This window comes from Staurois parvus, unplaced genomic scaffold (genome assembly GCF_062004578.1).
Source record: "Staurois parvus isolate SC_StPar_1 unplaced genomic scaffold, SC_StPar_1.0 ptg000142l, whole genome shotgun sequence".
NCBI lineage: Eukaryota > Metazoa > Chordata > Amphibia > Anura > Ranidae > Staurois > Staurois parvus.
Window position 1 is genome coordinate 2,051,406 of NW_028317938.1, and position 19,319 is coordinate 2,070,724.

At 41.9% G+C, this 19,319-nt stretch overlaps 1 protein-coding gene across 1 annotated transcript in view; it reads left to right on the forward strand.

The window, feature by feature from the left end:
* IP6K3 (inositol hexakisphosphate kinase 3) overlaps positions 1–19,319 on the forward strand; it is a 236,650-nt gene that overhangs the window by 198,898 nt on the left and 18,433 nt on the right. The window contains 1 exon segment of the mRNA XM_089673602.1: positions 10,009–10,180. Coding sequence (XP_089529728.1) covers positions 10,009–10,180 — 172 coding nt within the window.

Genomic DNA, 19,319 nt, shown 5'->3' on the forward strand with positions numbered 1-19,319 from the left:
TAAGAAAGCAAATATTCCTTTTTTTTGAGTTCAGATCCACTTTAAGTTTTGGATAGCAGAGAAAGTTTCTGTCTCCATGTGAGGAAATTGGTTCCTGTACTTACCAACAATCAAAAAATTCTGACAGAGGTTCATTACTAAATAAAGTAGATAAAAGTACCAGCAAGCAAAAGCAAGCTCATAATGCTATCAACACCAAGTTACAATGAACAGGGTATAATAAAGTTCATAGATTTACTATAGGCAATGAGGTTGGATGGGCAAGATTTCAAGAAATACGATCCCTCCGTGCCGTCTGTAACAAATCCTAGGTCTAAACTTGTGTACTATCCTGGATATGTGGTTAAAAGTGCCTAGTGAAAAACAGTCATCTCACCTGGAGATACAGTACATTTGAATTGTTTATCTGAATGGGAATTTCAGATACAGCCATTGTGTTTCTGGAGAACTGAACTCCCCCTTCCTTGGTGCTTAAGTAATAATGTGTAATATCAGAAAGAAAAGTTTTTTGTTGCCTTCAATCAGGCTGGATTAGGGCTGAGTGTTAGCAAGATCTTTTTATCACAACCAGAGATGCAACAGTTGAGGTCCACACATGCTGCTATTATCACAGGTTTACCTTCTCCAAGGTACAATCCCTACTTCTTTCTGTATTTACACAAAAAACTATTTCCTTCCTTACTGGTCCAGAGTTGCCATAAATTTACCAGTAAACTTGTGTTGCATGCCATCCTGCTGTTGAAGAAAGAAAATGATTTGCGCCTGGATGTCTTGTAGGCACCCCTGAATGGGATATAATTTATATAAGTGTAATATCTGTATCTCCACTTTAAAGACTTTCTGCTGGAACCTTTACATATTCTGAGGGATTAAAGATATGTTTACTTTGACTAATTTTAGTATTTAACATATTCTATCTAAGCTATCTTGTGCACCTTGGTTGTGTTGGTACTTGGGTATTCTGGCTATGAAATACCAACACACTGTTAGAGAGATATATTGGGCTATCCAGCAGTGTGTCTTTCCTTATGCAACCTACAATGTGCTTCAGAAGTGACGTCTTCACTGGAAAGAATTATCAGAGGATTCCCTGTATCGAGTAAGAAAAGTAGCAATTGTACCAAAAGATAATTAATTGGGTTCTGTATTGGGTGCTGGTGTTTAAAGCTGTAGACCCATGTGTTCTATTCAAGTTCCTTTACAAACCTTGCCTTAAGGTCTTGCTTTTGATGTTTTTGGCAAGTGCTGTCAGTGGTTTGGTTCCCAGGTTTTCGAAGAGATAGTTTTGATTAGGGGCTGGATTCTAGGAAATGTGTCAGGGCAATATATGCTTTGGTTCACTCTGAAAAAAAAGATCTTTAAAATGTTTGTAAAACCAGAACTAAGAAATAAAAGGCAATCTCCCCAAAGTGAGGGGTATCCCCACTTAGACAGTTGTCATTAGAATAGGTTTCGCCTTTGGTAGATTTCCCATGACCAATTAAAGCATTATAGATTTTTCATCCCTTTCTGTCCCATTGACAATGCACAATGGACAGTAGGTCCAACAGTGAGTAGAAAGACCCCCAATAAAGACACAGACAGAAATTACAACCTGAAAGAGGTTCTAACCCTTCCAATATTGTATTCAAGATTTTAAAAAAGTTTTGACTTTATATTCACTTTAACTAAAGCTCGACCTCAGCAAAAACGTAAGTTTTATTATTATTATTATTATTATTATACAGTATTTATAAAGCGCCAATAGTTCACTTAGCGCTGTACATTACAAAGGGGGACAGAACATGTGACAGAACAATAACAATACAATACAATGCAAAACATGAGGGGATCGAGGGCCCTGCTCTTTCGAGCTTACAATCTAGGAGGGAGGGGATGGTGGCACAGGAGGAGATAGCTGTGGGGGATGGGGTGCTAGGAAGAGTGGAGGAGGTTGGCAAGTTAGCAGGGGGTGGGGTAGGCTTCCCTGAAGAGGTGGGTTTTCAGGGTGCGCCTAAAGGAGAGGAGAGTAGGTGATAATCTGATGGGTTGGGGCAGGGAGTTCCAGAGGATGGGTGACACCATGGAGAAGTCCTGGAGGTGGGCATGGGAGGAGGAGACCAGGGAACTAGAGAGAAGGAGGTCTTGTGAGGAGCGGAGTGTGCATGCTGGGTGGTACTTGGATATTAGGTCAGTGATGTAGTTCGGGGCAGTATGGTGGACGGCTTTGTACGTCAGTGTTAGGATTTTGAATTTGATCCGTTGCGCAATCAGAAGCCAGTGGAGGGATTGGCAGAGGGGGGTGGCGGAAATGGAGATGTTGGAAAGGTGAATGAGTCTGGCAGCCGTATTCAGGATCGACTGAAGCGGGGATAGCCAGCGGCGAGGCAGGCCAGTAAGGAGGGAGTTGCAGCAATCGAGTCGTGATATGATGAGGGAGTGGATTAGCTGTTTAGTGCTTTCTGAGGTGAGGAACGTGCGTATTTTGGCGATGTTGCGGAGGTGGAGTCTGCACGAGCTTGTGAAAGATTGGACTTGGGGCTTGAAGGATAGGCTGGAGTCCAGAATGACACCAAGTACTCTGGCATGCAGGGCGGGTTTGATGGTGGCGTTGTTGGATGTGATGGAGAAGTCAATGGGGGGTGGTGTCCAGGCTGGGGGGAAGACAAGAAACTTGGTTTTGAAGAGGTTCAGTCTAAGGAAGTGGAGTCTGATATGTTGCTCAGTAGGTGTGTGATTCGGGCGGAGACTGAGGGGGTGAGGTGGGGGGTTGAGAGATAGATTTGTGTGTGTCGTCGGCATAGAGGTGGTAGTTGAAGCCGTGAGAGTGTATGAGTTGGCCAAGGGAGGATGTGTAGATGGAGAAGAGAAGGGGCCCGAGGACGGAGCCTTGAGGGACCCCAACAGAGAGGGGGAGTGAGGGGGAGGTGGTAGCATTATAGGTAACGCTGAAAGAGCGTTGTGACAGGTAGGATGAGAGCCAGGAGAGAGCAGAATCTCTGAGGCCGAGGGAGTGTAGTTTTTTGAGGAGGAGGGGGTGGTCGACTGTGTCGAAGGCCACAGAGAGGTCAAGGAGTAGGAGCACTGAATAGTGGCCATTAGCTTTGGCGGTTAGCAGGTCGTTGGAGAGTTTAAGTAAGGCAGTTTTGGTGGAGTGCAGGGGATGGAAGCCGGACTGTAGGGGATCAAGGAGGTTGTTGTCGTTGAGGTGAGAGCTTAGGCGGATGTAGACTAGGCGCTCGAGGAGTTTGGATGTAAATGGGAGCAGGGAGATGGGTCTGAGGTTGTTCAGGTCATTGGGGTCCAGGGAGGGCTTTTTAAGTATGGGGGTGATGTGTGCATGTTTCAGAGGGGAGTGGAAAGTGCCGGACGAGAGGGAGAGATTAAAGATGTGGGTGAGGGAGCGTAGGATGGAGGGGGAGGGAGGTCGTAGGAGTTGTGAGGGGATAGGGTCGAGGGGGCAGGTGGTGAGGCAGGCATCAGAGAGGATCTTGGAGACTTCCTCGATGGTAGTAAGGTCAAAGGTGTGGAGTGTTGGGGGGGCTTCAGTATGAGGAATGTAGGGTGGGGTTGAAGTGGAGGTCAGAGCAGTGGTGGGGCCGTGGGAGAGGGGTGATGAGGGGGTAGCTGAGTGAGGGGGAACGGGGTAGGAGGGAGTTTGAGCAGCAATGAAGTCCCTGCGGGTTATGTGGAGGGAGAGGGGGGATGAGGAGGTAGCTGTGTGAGAGGGGACGGGTTGAGAGGGCGTGTGAGTTGCGGCGATGTCCTTGCGAATCGTGTCAATCTTCTTTTCGAAGTGATTGGCAATCTCAAGAGCGGTGAGTGAGGTGCTGGGTGGAGGTGGGGGTGGCGAGAGTAGAGAGTTGAAGGTGGAGAAGAGTCGGCGAGGATTGGAGGAGAGGGCCTTGATGAGGGTCAGGAAGTAGGCTTGTTTGGCTTTGGTTTTGCGCCATAGTCGCTCCAGGGCACGACTGTGTCGTTTAAGGGTTTTGGTGTGATCAGTCTGCAAGGGCTGGAGCAGTCGGGGTCTGATGTTTCATGTGGTTAAAGGCGCTAGTGAGTCAAGGGCTGTTGACAGCGCGTTGTTGTAGGCAGTCATAGCCAAGTCGGGGCAGGACAGGGGGAGGATGCTGTCATGGAGTTGATCAGCTGCAGAGTGGAGGGGGGCAGGGTTAAGGTTGCGGAGGTTATGGCTGGTAGCAGTGTGACATTTGGAGGGGTAGGCGTTGGAGGATGAGGAGATAGAGAAGGTAATCAAGAGGTTTCTTCAAGTTTCCAAATTGGGACACAGTGACAATACTGTTTGACATAAAGCTAAGCAAAACTTCCTCACCTCCCATATAGGGCAACTTGTAATTACTACTAGTTGATTACACTCACCAAAATTCACCTCATAATGAGTAATTGATTTAGAGTAGGTTTAACCTTTATCTTTAATTTAATACTTTTCTTATGTTCATGGTATCTACAAATTTATGACATTTAACACACAATTATGCTAGGGATCTCAAATATATCTATTCAAATTAACATTAAAGGAAATGTATTTTTATTAATGATTGGCTTATACTGTATACTGTAATTGTCATACAACACGCTTTGTAATTTTATGTTATTAAATATTGCCTTTCTATTCCAATCTGTAGCCATCCAATTTTCCCAAACCGCTAAATAATTAAAACATTTCTTTGTAACCTTGACAACCACGGTAGAAAATTACATTTTAGGGGGCAATCAGTACAAGAACAGAAAAACTCCAAAAATCTCACTGCCTGTTCATCTGATTGGCTCACTGAACTTGCAGAACCTGTTCTTCTATTGCAACACTGTAATTATTCCTATGATTATAACAGGTAGACCTTTTTACTTTACTTTAGTACTCAGGAAATATAAATAGGATACACGTACACTTCACAACAGAGCAGCAGGTAAAACTTCAGTGAAGTTTGCTCTAAATCCTTCAATGTATATATCTGAACTGGAGAGGGTTGCTTTTTTTTTCTTTACAAAACTGGATTACCACTTTAAGATTAACACACCTAATAATATACATAATGCATATAAACATGCAAATTTTGTACTCTAAAAACTCTGCTTTGCAAATGTATGTGCATTTGCACTGGTATCGCAAATAATCCCTGTAATGTTTCTACTATATTTATTATCTTTGGTCGTCTGCTCAGTCTAGTGGCCATAATGTGGTATTCTGCTGAAAAATACTATATTATGGGCATTAGATGGAGCTGATGATCATAGAAAATAAAGATATTAGAAACATTATGGGAATTATTTGCGATGGCTGTGTGAATGCACAGACATTCGCAGAGTGATTTCTTTTTACCATATACCCCTTAATGTGTATTGGTATTTGTTGCTTACTGCAGTAGTGAAATAGAGGATTAGGCAATTTTAATTCCATAAGTATTATATACTCATATATAAAGGTAGAATATTTATTTTATTTTACAAATAAAACAAATCTTCTATGCCTACAAAATTCAAACCTTTGGCTCAATTGCCTGTGAACAGAGTATCTGAATTTCCATTAACAGGGGATTTGAAATGCTTTTTTTTTTCTTTTTTTTATTCTGAGCGATAGGAAAAAGCAGTGAAGCGTCCTGTAATTAGACTGTGAATTATGTATTTCCGTACTGTCAGCATAAGGCAGCTGTACACGACCAGAGAATTTGCAGTGGGCGGAACTGGTTTTTATTTTCTGGGCCTTTTGTCTGGCAGCTGAATGTGTTTTGGTAACAATGTATTTAGAATATACGTACATATTTCCATTTTTCAGGGTGGCTGCTGAAAATTCCTCACCAAGACTACAATGTTGACAGCACAGAGAAACAGCAAAAACATTTGTTGTTCATGTATAAATAATATTGCGTATAATGTAGTAGATTACAAGGATGTCAGTGCTGGATGAATTAGAACTTGTGGTTCAGATTTTAGGGGAAATGATTTTGATTTGTTCTAATTCTCTTGATGCATATACAAATGCCATGGTATATTATACTGTGCTCCATTTTATCAGTGAAAATATATTGCTTTTAATTACATATAAATAATGAGTATTTTCCTCTCCATTCCTTACAGTGCTCATTGCATATATTTATATATACTGTATATGTGTATGTTTATATGTAACACTACCCCCTTAGGGGTTCCTGTTGAATTTGGGTCCCCTTGCACAGCCAGTCAATTAGCAATCCCCACATAGCTTTCATTCACAGACAGAAATCAGGCCTTGAGCGTTGGTTTGGTTATTTTATTGAGGGGATTAAACTGGGATAGGGTAGAGGGATAAATAGGATGCCCAAGGGAACTGAAATGTGAGGACAACTTTCTGAACTCTTCACAGCTTCTCTTCTCTGATGCGTTCTCTGTTGGAGTGCTAGTCAGCAGCTCCAGTTGTACTACCCCAGATCTTAGATGAACTCCTCTTCACCCAGCAATCTAGAGACTGTTTCTTTAAATGGGTAACAGTCACTAGCAGAGGGCTAATCTGGTTTCCCACCAAAGTGCTCCTTCCCATATCTGCCCAGGGGTTGCAGGTATACTTACTCATATTCTCTCCTGTATCCTTGCGGAATGACTGCTGCTACCAGGCCTATCAGCTGGACTGCTCCTTTCCTGCGATACAGGTGGTCCTCTCTTGGGGGCCAAGGAGTCTTGAGTTTTCCTCCTTTCCAGCTCCATGCTCACAGGCAGGTCCCATACAACCAGACCTCCTGGCAGCTTTCCACCTCAGCCTCATATCTTCCTCTCTCCTTCTTCCAACCGACTCTCCTGCTACTGAGCAGGCTCCAACACTTTTTTAAGGGAGTCCTGCCCCTTGCCAAGCCTCCTGTTGGGGATTGGCAGAGGCCCCTCAAAAGTGCAGCCAACCACTCCTCAGAGCCTCAAAGCCTCAGAACAGGGGGAAATTCCAGGGGTGCTGGCTCCCCTAGCTAAACTAGAAGGGTGCTACACACACACAATCTTTCTGTTAAACGCAAACATAATAAAAAATATAGAAATTTGGCTGAACCCAGTCTTACCTTCCATAATGCACAGTTGTACATTCTCTTTTCCTGTACTGAAACTGCTTACACTGTTTTCACTGCACACTGTGACTTTCTTACAGTGCATGTTAGAATCTGCAGCAAGTCAGATAGAGCCCACATAATTTCCTGGCTGAAGGACATCAAGCATCATCGAACTCTTTGCTGCACAGTACTGTCCCTGGCCTGCCCCTTTAATTCATTGGATATCATTTCTTTCAATTATGGAGGCTCAGCATCACATGTGGACATCATCATAGCTTGGTAGAAGTGCATCCTTTGCTGGGTTTTCAGAGGATTGTGTTGATGTTGGGTGTCCACTTCAAGTCCTAGGGAATGATGGATCCCAGAAGTCTGCAGGTCTCTGGGATTGACACAGAACTCTTGATTATGGTGAAAGGCAGGGCTACCACCAGGAGGGGACAGCCAATACACTGCTAGGGGGCCTGGATGTCACAAAGGGCCCAGTGGTTTGGATTTGCTCTGTTAAAATTACTGAGGCTGATGAGGAAGGAGTCTAGAAAGGTCCGTTGTTTATGCCACTTCCCTTCACTTTTCATAACAGCTCCTTTATGTGGTCCACACAGTAGAGCTGGAAGTTCAATAGATGCATCATGTAGTACAGGATGCAATCAGAAAATCAGGGTTCAGTTACGCACAGCACAGCAGATTTTGAAAAGTCAGAATTTGTGTTGTTGAGGAATATTAGTTCATTTTGATTTGCCAGATGTATTGCATGAAGTGCAGTTTGAAATCCCCACTGTCTGCAATTAACCAGCTCACTAGTGTACTTCTCCGGCTAGTGTCTTTAGTCCCTTTCAAAACTCAAAGAAATCTGCAGCTTCTCCAATTAATATCTCCACAAAATAGCTTGCTTTGTGGGTGAAACCAGGCAAAAAAGTTTGTGGGTGAGCTGTTTGCCAGTTTTTTAGTGTAATTGATCAGAAAAAAAAGCTACTTCAAAATTGGGATTCTCAGTTCACCCCAAAAGGTGACCTTTATACCACTTTTTATCACTAATCTAATATGCTAGGTGAATTGAATAAGTGAGTAATAGACTCCAATTAAAAAAATTACCAGCTACAGTTGCAAGAAAAAGTATGTGAACCCCTTGGGATTACGTGGCGTTTTGCATGAATTGGGCATAAAATGTGCTCTGAATGTCATCTAAGTCACAACAATAGAAGAACACAGTCTGCTGAACATAATACTACACAAACATTAGATATTGTCATGGTTTATTTGCACATAACATGTAAACATTCACAGTGCAGGGAGGAAAAAGTATGTGAGGCCCTAACTTAATGACTTCTCCCAGAGCTAATTGGAGCCAGGAGTGAGCCAACCTTGACTCCAATCAGTGTGATGATATTGGATGTGTTGCTGACAGCTGTCCTGCCCTTAAAAAACACACACCTGTTTTGGGTTTACTGGTTTCAAGAAGCACTGTCTGATGTGAACCATGCCTCGCAGAAAAGAGCTCTCAGAAGACCTACGATCAAGAATTGTTGACTTGCATGAAGCTGGAAAGGGTTACAAAAGTATCTCCAAAAGCCTTGATGTTCATGTGTCCACGGTAAGACAGACTGTCTACAAATGGAGAAAGTTTAGCACTGTTGCTACTCTCCCTAGGCGTGGTCGTCCTGTAAAAATGACTGCAAGAGCACAGAGCAGAATGCTGCATGAGGTAAAGAAGAATCCCAGAGTGTCAGCTAAACACCTACAGAAATCTCTGGCACATGCTAACATTTTTGTTGACACATCTACAATAAAAAACATTAAACAAGAATGGAGTACATGGGAGGACACCACGGAGGAAGCCATTGCTGTCCAAAAAGAATATTGCAGCATGTTTGAAGCTTGCAAAAGAGCACCTGGATGTTCCACAGCACTACTGGCAAAATATACTGTGGACAAATGAAACCAAGATTGAGTTGTTTGGGAAGAACACACAACACTATGTGTGGAGAAAAAAAGGCACAGCACACCAACATCAAAACCTCATCCCCACTGTAAAACATGGCGGAGGGAGCAACATGGTTTGGGGCTGCTTTGCTGCCTCAGGGCCTGGACGGATTGTTGTCATTGATGGGAAAATGAATTCCAGAGTTTATCAAGACATTTTGCAGGAAAACGTACGACCATCTGTCCACCAACTGAAGCTCCGCAGAGGATGGGGGATGCAACAGGACAATGACCCAAAGCATACAAGTAATTCAACAAAACAATGGCTGCAAAAGCACAGAATACGCCTTCTGGAGTGGCCCAGTCAGAGTCCTGACCTCACCCCGATTGAAATGCTGTGGCATGACCTTAAGAGAGCGATTCACACCAGACACCCCAAGAATATTGCTACACTGAAACAGTTTTGTGAAGAGGAGTGGTCCAAAATTACTCCAGATCGTTGTGCAGGTCTGATTTGCAACTACAGGAAACGTTTGGTTGAGGTTATTGCTGCCAAATGAGGGTCAACCAGTTATTAAGTCCAAAGGTTCACATACTTTTTCCTCCCTGAACTGTGAATGTTTACATGTTATGTGCAATTAAACCATGGCAACATCTAATGTTTGTGTAGTATTATGTTCAGCAGACTGTGTTCTTCTATTGTTGTGACTTAGATGACATTCAGAGCACATTTTATGCCCAATTCATGCAAAACTCCACGTAATCCCAAGGGGTTCACATACTTTTTCTTGCAGCTGTAAGTAAACTTGACAAATTCCTCCAGATATGGACTTCCTATGTCCAATTTGTGCAAAACGTGTACAGTTTGGGATTTAGTAAAGCATTTTTGGTGGAGGAGGCACATAAGTTACCCAGCAGGGTTTGATCTGGAGAAACTGTATGCACAGCGTAATGTTAGCATAATGTTATTGAATGTAATAATATATTCAGCATAACCATTATTGTTTCCCTATTCAGCTATATTCTGTATTGTACTAAATAAGATTATAATTATACAATAGTTTCTTAACACTGAATTCAGAATAATTGCTGTTGGAGGACTTCACATTTAAGTATACCTTTCCATGTATCTTGGACTTAAAGATGGGAGCCTAGCAACACAGGGATGATGCATCTGAAGAGAAGAAGGCCCACCACATGGAGAAGAGCACTCACAGTACATCTGCTAGCCTGGGTGTAAGACTGTGTGGTATGCTGGTAACCTGTTGAACTAATGTATGTTTAGTGTGCATTGATACGAAATGCAGAATGGAAGTGTTTCTTTACTTGAGGTAAAATGTGATATAAAATGGCCTATCACAGGGGCGGACTGACAACTCATGGGGCCCCCCTGGGCAATAGGGGATCATGGGGCCCCTGTGTCCTTGCCCAAACTCAAAAAAGCCTATGAAAAAGGTACCAGGGGCATCTCATGGGGCCCCCTACTGACCCCGGGCCCTCAGGGCAGTGCCCGAGTTTCCAAATAGTCAGTCCGCCCCTGGCCTATCAGGAAAAGGGTGCAAACCAACAGAACTTATGCCAGTTGAATCCTACTTCTTTTATTTAAGTTAAACTAAAAACAAAACCAATGATATTAATATAGCATCATGCATAAGATATACTTATTTATATATAATGGTACTGAAGAATTGTGTGATTACAAAGGTCTCTTGTCATAGGGGAAGGCACAACAGACTTGCCTTAAGCAAGTATTAGAAACAGGTCTCTTTTGGCTCACATCTCTGGTATTATAATCATCTTTTATTTAGAGTACAGAAGAGTCCTTCTGTGTGACTGACAAAAGCCTAAGTAGAGGTAACTACACACCTGAAAAGGCTACACAACTCCCAGCAAATTAGACTACTGTACTAGCCTAGTCTGACCTCTTTCTTTTTTTATAGAAATCTGCACGTGGCGCATAAAATGTGATTTGATCCATTTCTAAATTATTTGAATAAATACAGTCTTTTTAACAAACACTGCATACAACATTTACAATGCTGTATCTTTATTTAGGAAAGGAGTTCATCTGCAGGTGTCTTTGATGGAGAAAGTACATGTACCCTTGTGGTAATAACATCTTGAAGAGAGATATTTGCCATTAGGTATTTCAGTTATACCAGTTGAGCTTTTCATCTGCTGTACATGCCTGACCTTCACAACAGAAATCTGTTGAACTAAAAATGGAAAAAAAAAAAAAAGTCACCATTGGTTTTCTGCCTAGGAGTGGACCCCCAACAAAAATCATTGCAAGGGCATGAGACACATTCTTCAAACTGGCAAGAAAGCTAGGGATTGCAGGCATCTCTTTAAATATAAAGTTTATTTAATGCTACATTAGAGGAAATATCTGCTGATCAAAAATTTACTGTTGTCTGTCAAGTTTAGTAAAAACTACCTGGAACCTTTACAGCACTGCTAGAACATGGACGTGACAGAGAGCAGAAATATTATTTTATTTTTGTGTTGCTTTGTTGAAATCAACAAGTGTGTCGAGCAGGCAGCTTGTCTGTTTAATTAAATCTACGAGTTCCTGTGCCCCATAGGCAGTGGGATATGAGGTTGATCTCAGTGGGAGGCACAGACAGCATGGTGTACTGCATCTGGGAAAAGCCAGACATGTTGGAACCGGGGGGCTTGAGGTTTGGTCAAATTCAAAGGACAATATAATGTACCTATGGTAAGAGAATGTTCAGAGCTTACTTCAGTGATGGACAGAGGAGCTCATGCTTGCAGGTCTCCTGAGAAGATGCATTAAACTGCTGAGATAGATAGTTCTGTGCTTTGCTGTCTGCACTGCTGTGACTTGTAGTTCTGCATTGTCTGTGTGGCTTTTTGGACGCTGGGACTTTCCTCTACCCTCTGCTCTTCCGTCAATTGTTGCTTATGTGGTCTTGAAGCTGTGGGCAGGACACACAGGCCTCCAAGGACCCATGATGAGTTGGTGAAGGACCTCTGCCCTCTGGACCTGCCAAGACTTCCTCTACTGGGACCACTGTTGGCTGGTGAGTCCCTGAATTGATGCACTGTGCTCCTAGGCTGTGCTGTACCAGTTTGTGGCCTGCCACTCTGGGTCCAGATTGTTGCTCTTTGACTCTGGGCTAAGCTCTGCTGTGCTAGAGTGCCACCCTGTGCCAAGGACGTAGCCCCTGTTGTGCTGACTCCTTGTCCATTCCTGCTGTGTGTCCAGTTCCTTGTGCAGATTAACCCTTTGCCTGCCAGAACTCTGCCATCTCTGCTGTGTGCCCACTTTCTTGTGCAGATTAACCCTTTGCCTGCCAGAAATCTGCCATCTCTGCTGTGTGCCCAACCTCTGATACGGACTTAACCCTTTGTCTGTCAGAGTTCTGCTACCCCCGCTTTGTGTCCAGCCTGTGTTACAGATTTAACTCTTTGTCCACCAGAACTCTGCTATCCCTACTGTGTGCCAACCCCGAGTTGCGGACTTAGCCCTTTGCCTACTAGAACTCTGCTATCCCTGTCTTTCAATAAAAGCGTTGTGTGTACTCCTGCTTTCCATGTGTGTTCTACTCCAATTACAGCTCCGTCACAATAGACATTTGAGACAAAAGGTAAACTTGTTGGAAAAGAAAATACAGCATTAAAACATCCCCTCAGGATATGGACCTGAACCTGCAACCTCTACTGTGTCTGGCCGTAGCTCTTCTTGCTGAGCCAACTGAGATGCTGGACAGCTTCCTGCTTGATCCCTACACAACATTACATTCTAGCTTGTTTCTGGTGAACCTAGAGCTTCTTGCTCCTCCCATGAACCTTCTATTTAAACTATGCCCTTGCACTTTCTGTTTGCCAGATTATTGTGCTGCTCTCCATCTAATATCTTGTTCTTGTCACTCCTGCTGCTGACCATATCTTCACTGCCAACCTTTGACTTGTTCCTCAACTATTCTTCTGCTTGATCCCAGTCTGCAACCACTTGTTACCGACCTTTGGCATGTTTACTGACTTGGCTTCTGCTTGATCCCTACCTGCTACATCTGCTAATGAAGACTGCATCACTGTGTGACTGCTCATGTACTTATCCTGCTGGTCAGTGGGAACCTTTGTACTGCTATAGCTACTGGTTTCTGAGCCTGACACCTGTGACAGAATACTCTGGCCCAAACATGGAGATCACTATAGCAACTACTGTGGTTCCTTTCAGGCAGCAAATTGCAGAGCTGCAAGAGTTAAGTGTTACCTAAAAAGAAAAATTTTCAAAACTGCAAGATGTGGTAAGAGGGCAACGGGAGCAAATCCATGCTCTGCAGAGACAATTGGTGGACTTACATTCCTGAGATGATGATAATGAACGTATACCTTTACCACTCAAGTTCGATGAAGACTGCCAGCATTACAGGGGTTTCTTTAACCAATGTTTTATATAGTTCCAAATGCAACCTACTGTAATTGTCAGAAAAAGAAGGTATTGTTTGTTATCAACCTCTTGACAGAGGAAGCCCTAGCTTGGGCCTCCCTTTTGTAGAACAAGACAGTGCAACTCTGAATAATTTTGAGACTTTTTTGACCGCCATGAATCAAATTTCAAGGTCCTTTCACATGGGTGTCAATCAGTTCAGTTGCCTTTTTTTTGCCTTTTATTCTTCAGATTACATTAGTTTACACTAAGTTTGCAGATCCGTCTTCAGTTCAGTTTACATCAGTTTGCCATTCAGTTCAATGCACATCCACTTTTGCATCTGTTTTTTTTTTTTGGTGTTGAAGTCAAAGGTAACAAATGTACACTGATCAAAACAACTAAAGGAACACTTTTTAATCAGAGTATTGCATCACGTCAATTAAACTCCTGGGATATTGATCTGGTCAGTTACGCAGCAGAGGGGGTTGTTAATCAGTTTTAGCTGCTTTGGTGTTAGTGAAATGAACAACAGATGCAATGAGACGACCCCCAAAACAGGAATGGTTTTACAGTTGGGGGCCACTGAGATTTTTTTCCCTACTCATCTTTTCTGACTGTTTTTCCCTAGTTTTGCATTTGGCTAGGGTCAGTGTCACTGCTGGTAGCACGAGGCAATACCAGGACCCTATAGAGGTTGCACAGGCAATCCAACTCCTCCAGGATGGCACATCAATACGTGCCATTGCCAAAAGGTTTGCTGTGTCTCCCAGCACAGTCTCAAGAGCATGAAGGAGATTCCACGAGATAGGCAGTTACTCTAGGAGAGCTGGATAGGGCCATAGAAGGACCTTATCCCATCAGTAGGACCGGTATCTGCTCCTTTGTACAAGGAGGAACAGGATGAGGACTGCCAGAGCCCTACGAAGCAGGCCACTGGTGTGAATGTTTCTGACCAAACAATCAGAAATATTCTTCATGAGAGTGGCTTGAGGGCCCGACAGCCTTTAGTGGGCCCTGTGCTCACTGCCTGGTACCATAGCGCTTGATTCGCATTTGCCATTGAACACCAGAATTGGCACGTCTGCCAAAGGGTCTGGAGAAGCCGTGGAGAAATGTTCTCCAATCCCAGAGGACGCCATTCTTGGAGAAACGCGCATTGGGCGGAGCTTTCTGTGACGTCACCTTATTCTGGCCGGTGGACGCTGCAGGAATTTTAAATGTTTACACTGACTTTATGCACATTATCTATGTAAGTGCAATACTTTAATACATTTTTTGCTGGTTTATCGCGTCGCACTATGAAGTTTTCTTCTTCTGTTTTAAACCTTTCCTTGCATGATGTGGAGAGCTGTCTGATGTGATGGATTCGTTCAAGTGAACCTGCAGTCATCCATTCATCTTCCATTCATCTCCTTGATAAGGCTAACTAGGGTGTCAGTGTGGATCTGAACACCATCTGCTCCTTTGATCTCTTGATTGGAGATCAAAGTGTCTGGTAAGAGGCTGATTTTTTTTCTTTTATGTCAAGCATTTGTGGACACCTATGCACTTTCCGTTGGAGAATTTCTTTAGCACACAGCACTGTGTTATTAGATTTTGGGAATTTTAATTATTTAATATATGAATGTGGACTTATATAATTCCAATTAATTTATGCACATTTTTTATGTAGCAGTATTTATTTGATTTATTATTATTTATGATTTTTTTAGTGTAGAGCACACTCATTTTTTGTATGTTTTGTATTTTCTGGTGTTCAGGGAAAAAGTAGAAGCAGTTCACTAATTGTTTCACTATTGTTTCAGAATATATATTTTTTTCACACATTTATTCACATATTGTATTGTCTGGGGTGTAGCACAGGATTTTTTTTCCTTTTTTTCTGTTCCTAACACTTTACCCAGTCCATATCAGTGTATATATATCCAGCATGATATTTTTCCCCATTGAGATCTGATGTATTTTCAGAGTGTTCCTTTAATTTTTTTGAGCAGTGTATAAACAGAATGATGTTTTTTACCTTAAAAGGAACAGATGTAAAACTGATGACATTTATTTGCATCCATTCAGATCCATCTAAATGGAAAAGGAAGCAGCCTTATTCATTTAAAAAAAAAAATGGGCCTGAATGGACAGAGATGTATGCAAATGTAAATGGATAATAATCCATTTACATCCACCTACATCTGTGTCTGTGAAGGTTTTTTTTTTTTTTCCTTTTTTTAAAGGAACCAAGCTGCATCATTTTCTGTTTAGATGGATCTGAATGGATGAAAATGGATGTCATCTGTTTAAGCCCATTTATTAGGCAAGAAACATTTTAAATACCATGTTCCAGTTTTAAGATGGCTTGCTGGGTTCTTGTTCAAAATCGGGCCTGGTATAAATGAGTTAATACTGCACAATTAGGAACTACAAAGTTGAATGACTGGTAGGAGTCCAGTTCAGAATAGGGCATAGCAGTGGCAGAACTCCTAATCTGTGGTATAGGGGGTGCATAGGGAGCTTCTGCTTCTCTTGCCTGACAGGAGTGACTGTCACGCTCCCTTATATGCACAATGTACTGATTATCTCTACTTGCAATTGGAAGATTTCTGATCATGTGACCTCTGTGACAGCTAATCATGGTGGTCACATGACCAAAATGCCCTTCTCCGCCTTCCAGCATCTGAAACCTCTTAAAGGGCCTGGAGGCGCCAGCAGAAAGGAGTTAATTTTGTCTTGATTTTAAAACCGATCATAGGCTCCTGTTCGAAAGAGATTTAATTTTGGGTGCTTTTTTCTGTCAATAAATTGCACTCTAATATGGGCTGGTAGTGGTCCTGTTTCAAAATGGGGATTAATTCAAATAACTTCCTGCGAACAAAATTACGTTCAAATGTTGGTTATTAGATTTTAGTATGGTTGTTGGGGGGGCTGTTCAAAATAGGGCCTAGTAAAAGTAATTAAAAATGGCACTTACATTGTTTTAGGGCTTTTTATGTGAATAAATTACATTCTAATGTTGATTAGACTTTAAAATGACTTGTGGGGTTGTTTAACAAAAAGGCAGCCACATATGAGTGAATTAATACTAAACATTTAAGGACAATTAAGTTTTGGAGGATTTATTCTGAGAATAAATTGCATTCTGATATTGATTTCTCAATTGAAAAATGGCTGGTGGTGGCCCTGTTCAAAATGGGGCTAAAAAGAAATTTTATTTAATTATTATGTATGTAGGAGCTGCCATATTTGAGTTTTTGTTCTGCAAATAAATTTCAATCTGATGTTTTTTTTTATTTATTTCAAGAGAGCTGGTGGTAGTCCTATTCAAAATAAAGCCTAGTAAAATCATTTAAATACTGTACGCATAGGCACTATAGTATTTTGGGTTGTTTTTCCATTTAATGGATAAAGCTGTAATGTTGATTTCCTGATTTTAAAATAGCTGGTGGGGATTGTGTTCAAAAAGTGATCTAGTGACAATGTATAAATTCAGTAATCGTGGGCACTAAAATATTTTTTTTTTGTATTGATTACAAACTGGTTTGGGTGTTCCTGATAAAGTAGCCTAGTGAAAGTGTTTAAAGACTGTGCATGTATTTAGTACAATATTTTTGGGGACTTTTTTTCAGCAAACTTAATAACCTCTCATGTTATGTTTTTAAATGAAAAGCTGGGTGGTTTAGGTCTTATTCAAAACACAGTTTACTAAAAGTGGTTAAAGATGAAGTTTAGCCAAAAAAATGTTTTTGTTCCTACAGCTTTAGAAATTTAATTTACCTGTATGTCCCATGTCATGCAGGAACATGGATCCTGGAGAAATCTTCACTGCAGGGATATCGGTCCTCTTTCAGCAAAAGCTTTGGGGTTTTTCAGGCAGAATTCAGTAGAAAAAGCTCCCTGCCCCCTCCTCCTACACTGGCAAAAGTCCTATCATTGCTTTCACTGCATGTAACACAATCTCTGAATAGAGCAGAGTCCAATGATAGACAGAATTCTCTCTCCCATTCACAAACTGTGTTACATATAGTGGAAGAAATGAAAGAACTTTTCTCATTTGAGAAAGTAAGGAGGGGCGGTATCCCGTCAAGAGCTTTTTCTATTAAAATCATACTGGAGACCCAAAGCTATTACCCATTATTACACTAAAAGTTCAGAGCCAGGAGGACTGGCATCCCAAAGTATTTTCTAAGAGATACTGTGAGTCTTTTAAACGTCATATTTTTGCCACAAATTTTTGGAGAATGTGAAATAAAAATGATAATGTATTTCTTTTACACAAAGTTATCAATTAACCATTTGCAAACTACCCACTGCCTTTTTACTGCAGGTGTTTGGCCACTCTGCTGGATTGCGTACATGTATGTGATCCAGCATTACTGGGTAGGGGGTGCGCGCATGCCTGCTGCCCCATCTTGCTGTCATTTGGTACAAAGCAAGTTAGTCAGCAGGTCCCAGCAAATTTATGGCTTGGTCCTGCTGATTGGCTTATTGAATCACAGTACAGAGCCCTGTGTTTATTAAAAACACAGAACTCTGTACACAGAGCAGTGATGTGGCTGTTTTTCTCCCTGCAAGGCACGGAAAAAAAACATCCACATCTCTTAGTTAAAGCAGCACACATTACACACTGTTAGGTACACAGTTAATCCATGATGTTAACCCCTTCCCAGCCAGTGTCATTAGTACAGTGACAGTGTATAGTATTATCATTGATCACTGTATTAATGTCATTGTTGAAGTCAGTGTCAGCCAATGTCAGATTGCCCTCTGCACTATCACAGTCCAACTATAAGTCACTGATCACTGACATTTTTACCAAAAACATGTAATAGAGTACATTTTGACTTAAATTTATGAATACATTTTCTGTTGTTGAATATGTTTTATAGCAGAAAGTAAAAAAAATATATTTTATTTTTGGTTCCTTTTTCATTTAATAAAAAACAAAAATCCAGTAGTGATCAAAGACCACCAAAAGAAAGTTCTATTTATGTATAAAAAAATGATCTAAATTTCATTTGGGTACAGTGTTGCATGACTGTGCAATTGCCAGTAGCGCAATGCAGGATAGCATAAAATTCCCTGGTCATGAAGGGGAAAAACCTTCCAGAGCTTAAGTGGTTAATAAGATATTTCAAACACACAGCATAGGCATACTTAGAATTACCCCCCAAAACACATTCTGCTACTCTTTCCGAGTGTGCCAATACCACATGTGAGACTTTTTTACAGCTTAGCCAGATAGAGGGGCCAAAATCCAAGCAGTACCTTCAGGGTTTCTAGGGGCATAAACTATATATCAGATTACCTGGCTACCTATCACCTAATCATGAAAACTGTAAAAGCAATCACTTTGCTAACACTTTGGCTGCATTCATGCAGCCATTGCTTACTACTGTGATTGCTGTAACCAACCATAGCAGTCACAGTAGTAAACAACAGCTGTAATGATGACAGCCTTTGTTTGGTCACAGTGATCACATGATACAGGGCCAATGACAGCAGCCCTGTATCCGATCTGTGATCTGCTGTGTCCATGGCAGACAGTGATCACAGTCCCAATGTTGCATGCCCCAGAGGGCATGCACAAGGCGCATGAGCAAAAGGGTGTATGGGTAGATCCTTCCAAAATGGCACCCAGTCACTGTACGCAGGAAAATAAATGTAATGGCAGCTAAGGCAAACGGGGATGACATCTCTGGTATGCGACTACATATTGTACGATAAAGGCAGTCTGGTCTGTTTCGGCAACAAGTGTGAAACAAATGCCACCTGTGGGAGGGAGGCCAGCCTTTTCCCATTAGGCGTTCTCCATTCACTTATGTCTACAGACCTGTGGATGCAAGCTATGTCAGGAGATGTGGCAAATGTGTTCTTTTTCCTACTACTTTGGAGTAGACTGCTTTGTGCTTCCTCTTGGATGGTGACATAGTTCCCCAATAGGATTTTCTACTTGCATTATCTTTATTCATATATTAGCATTGAACATGCTAGTGGAGAGCAGG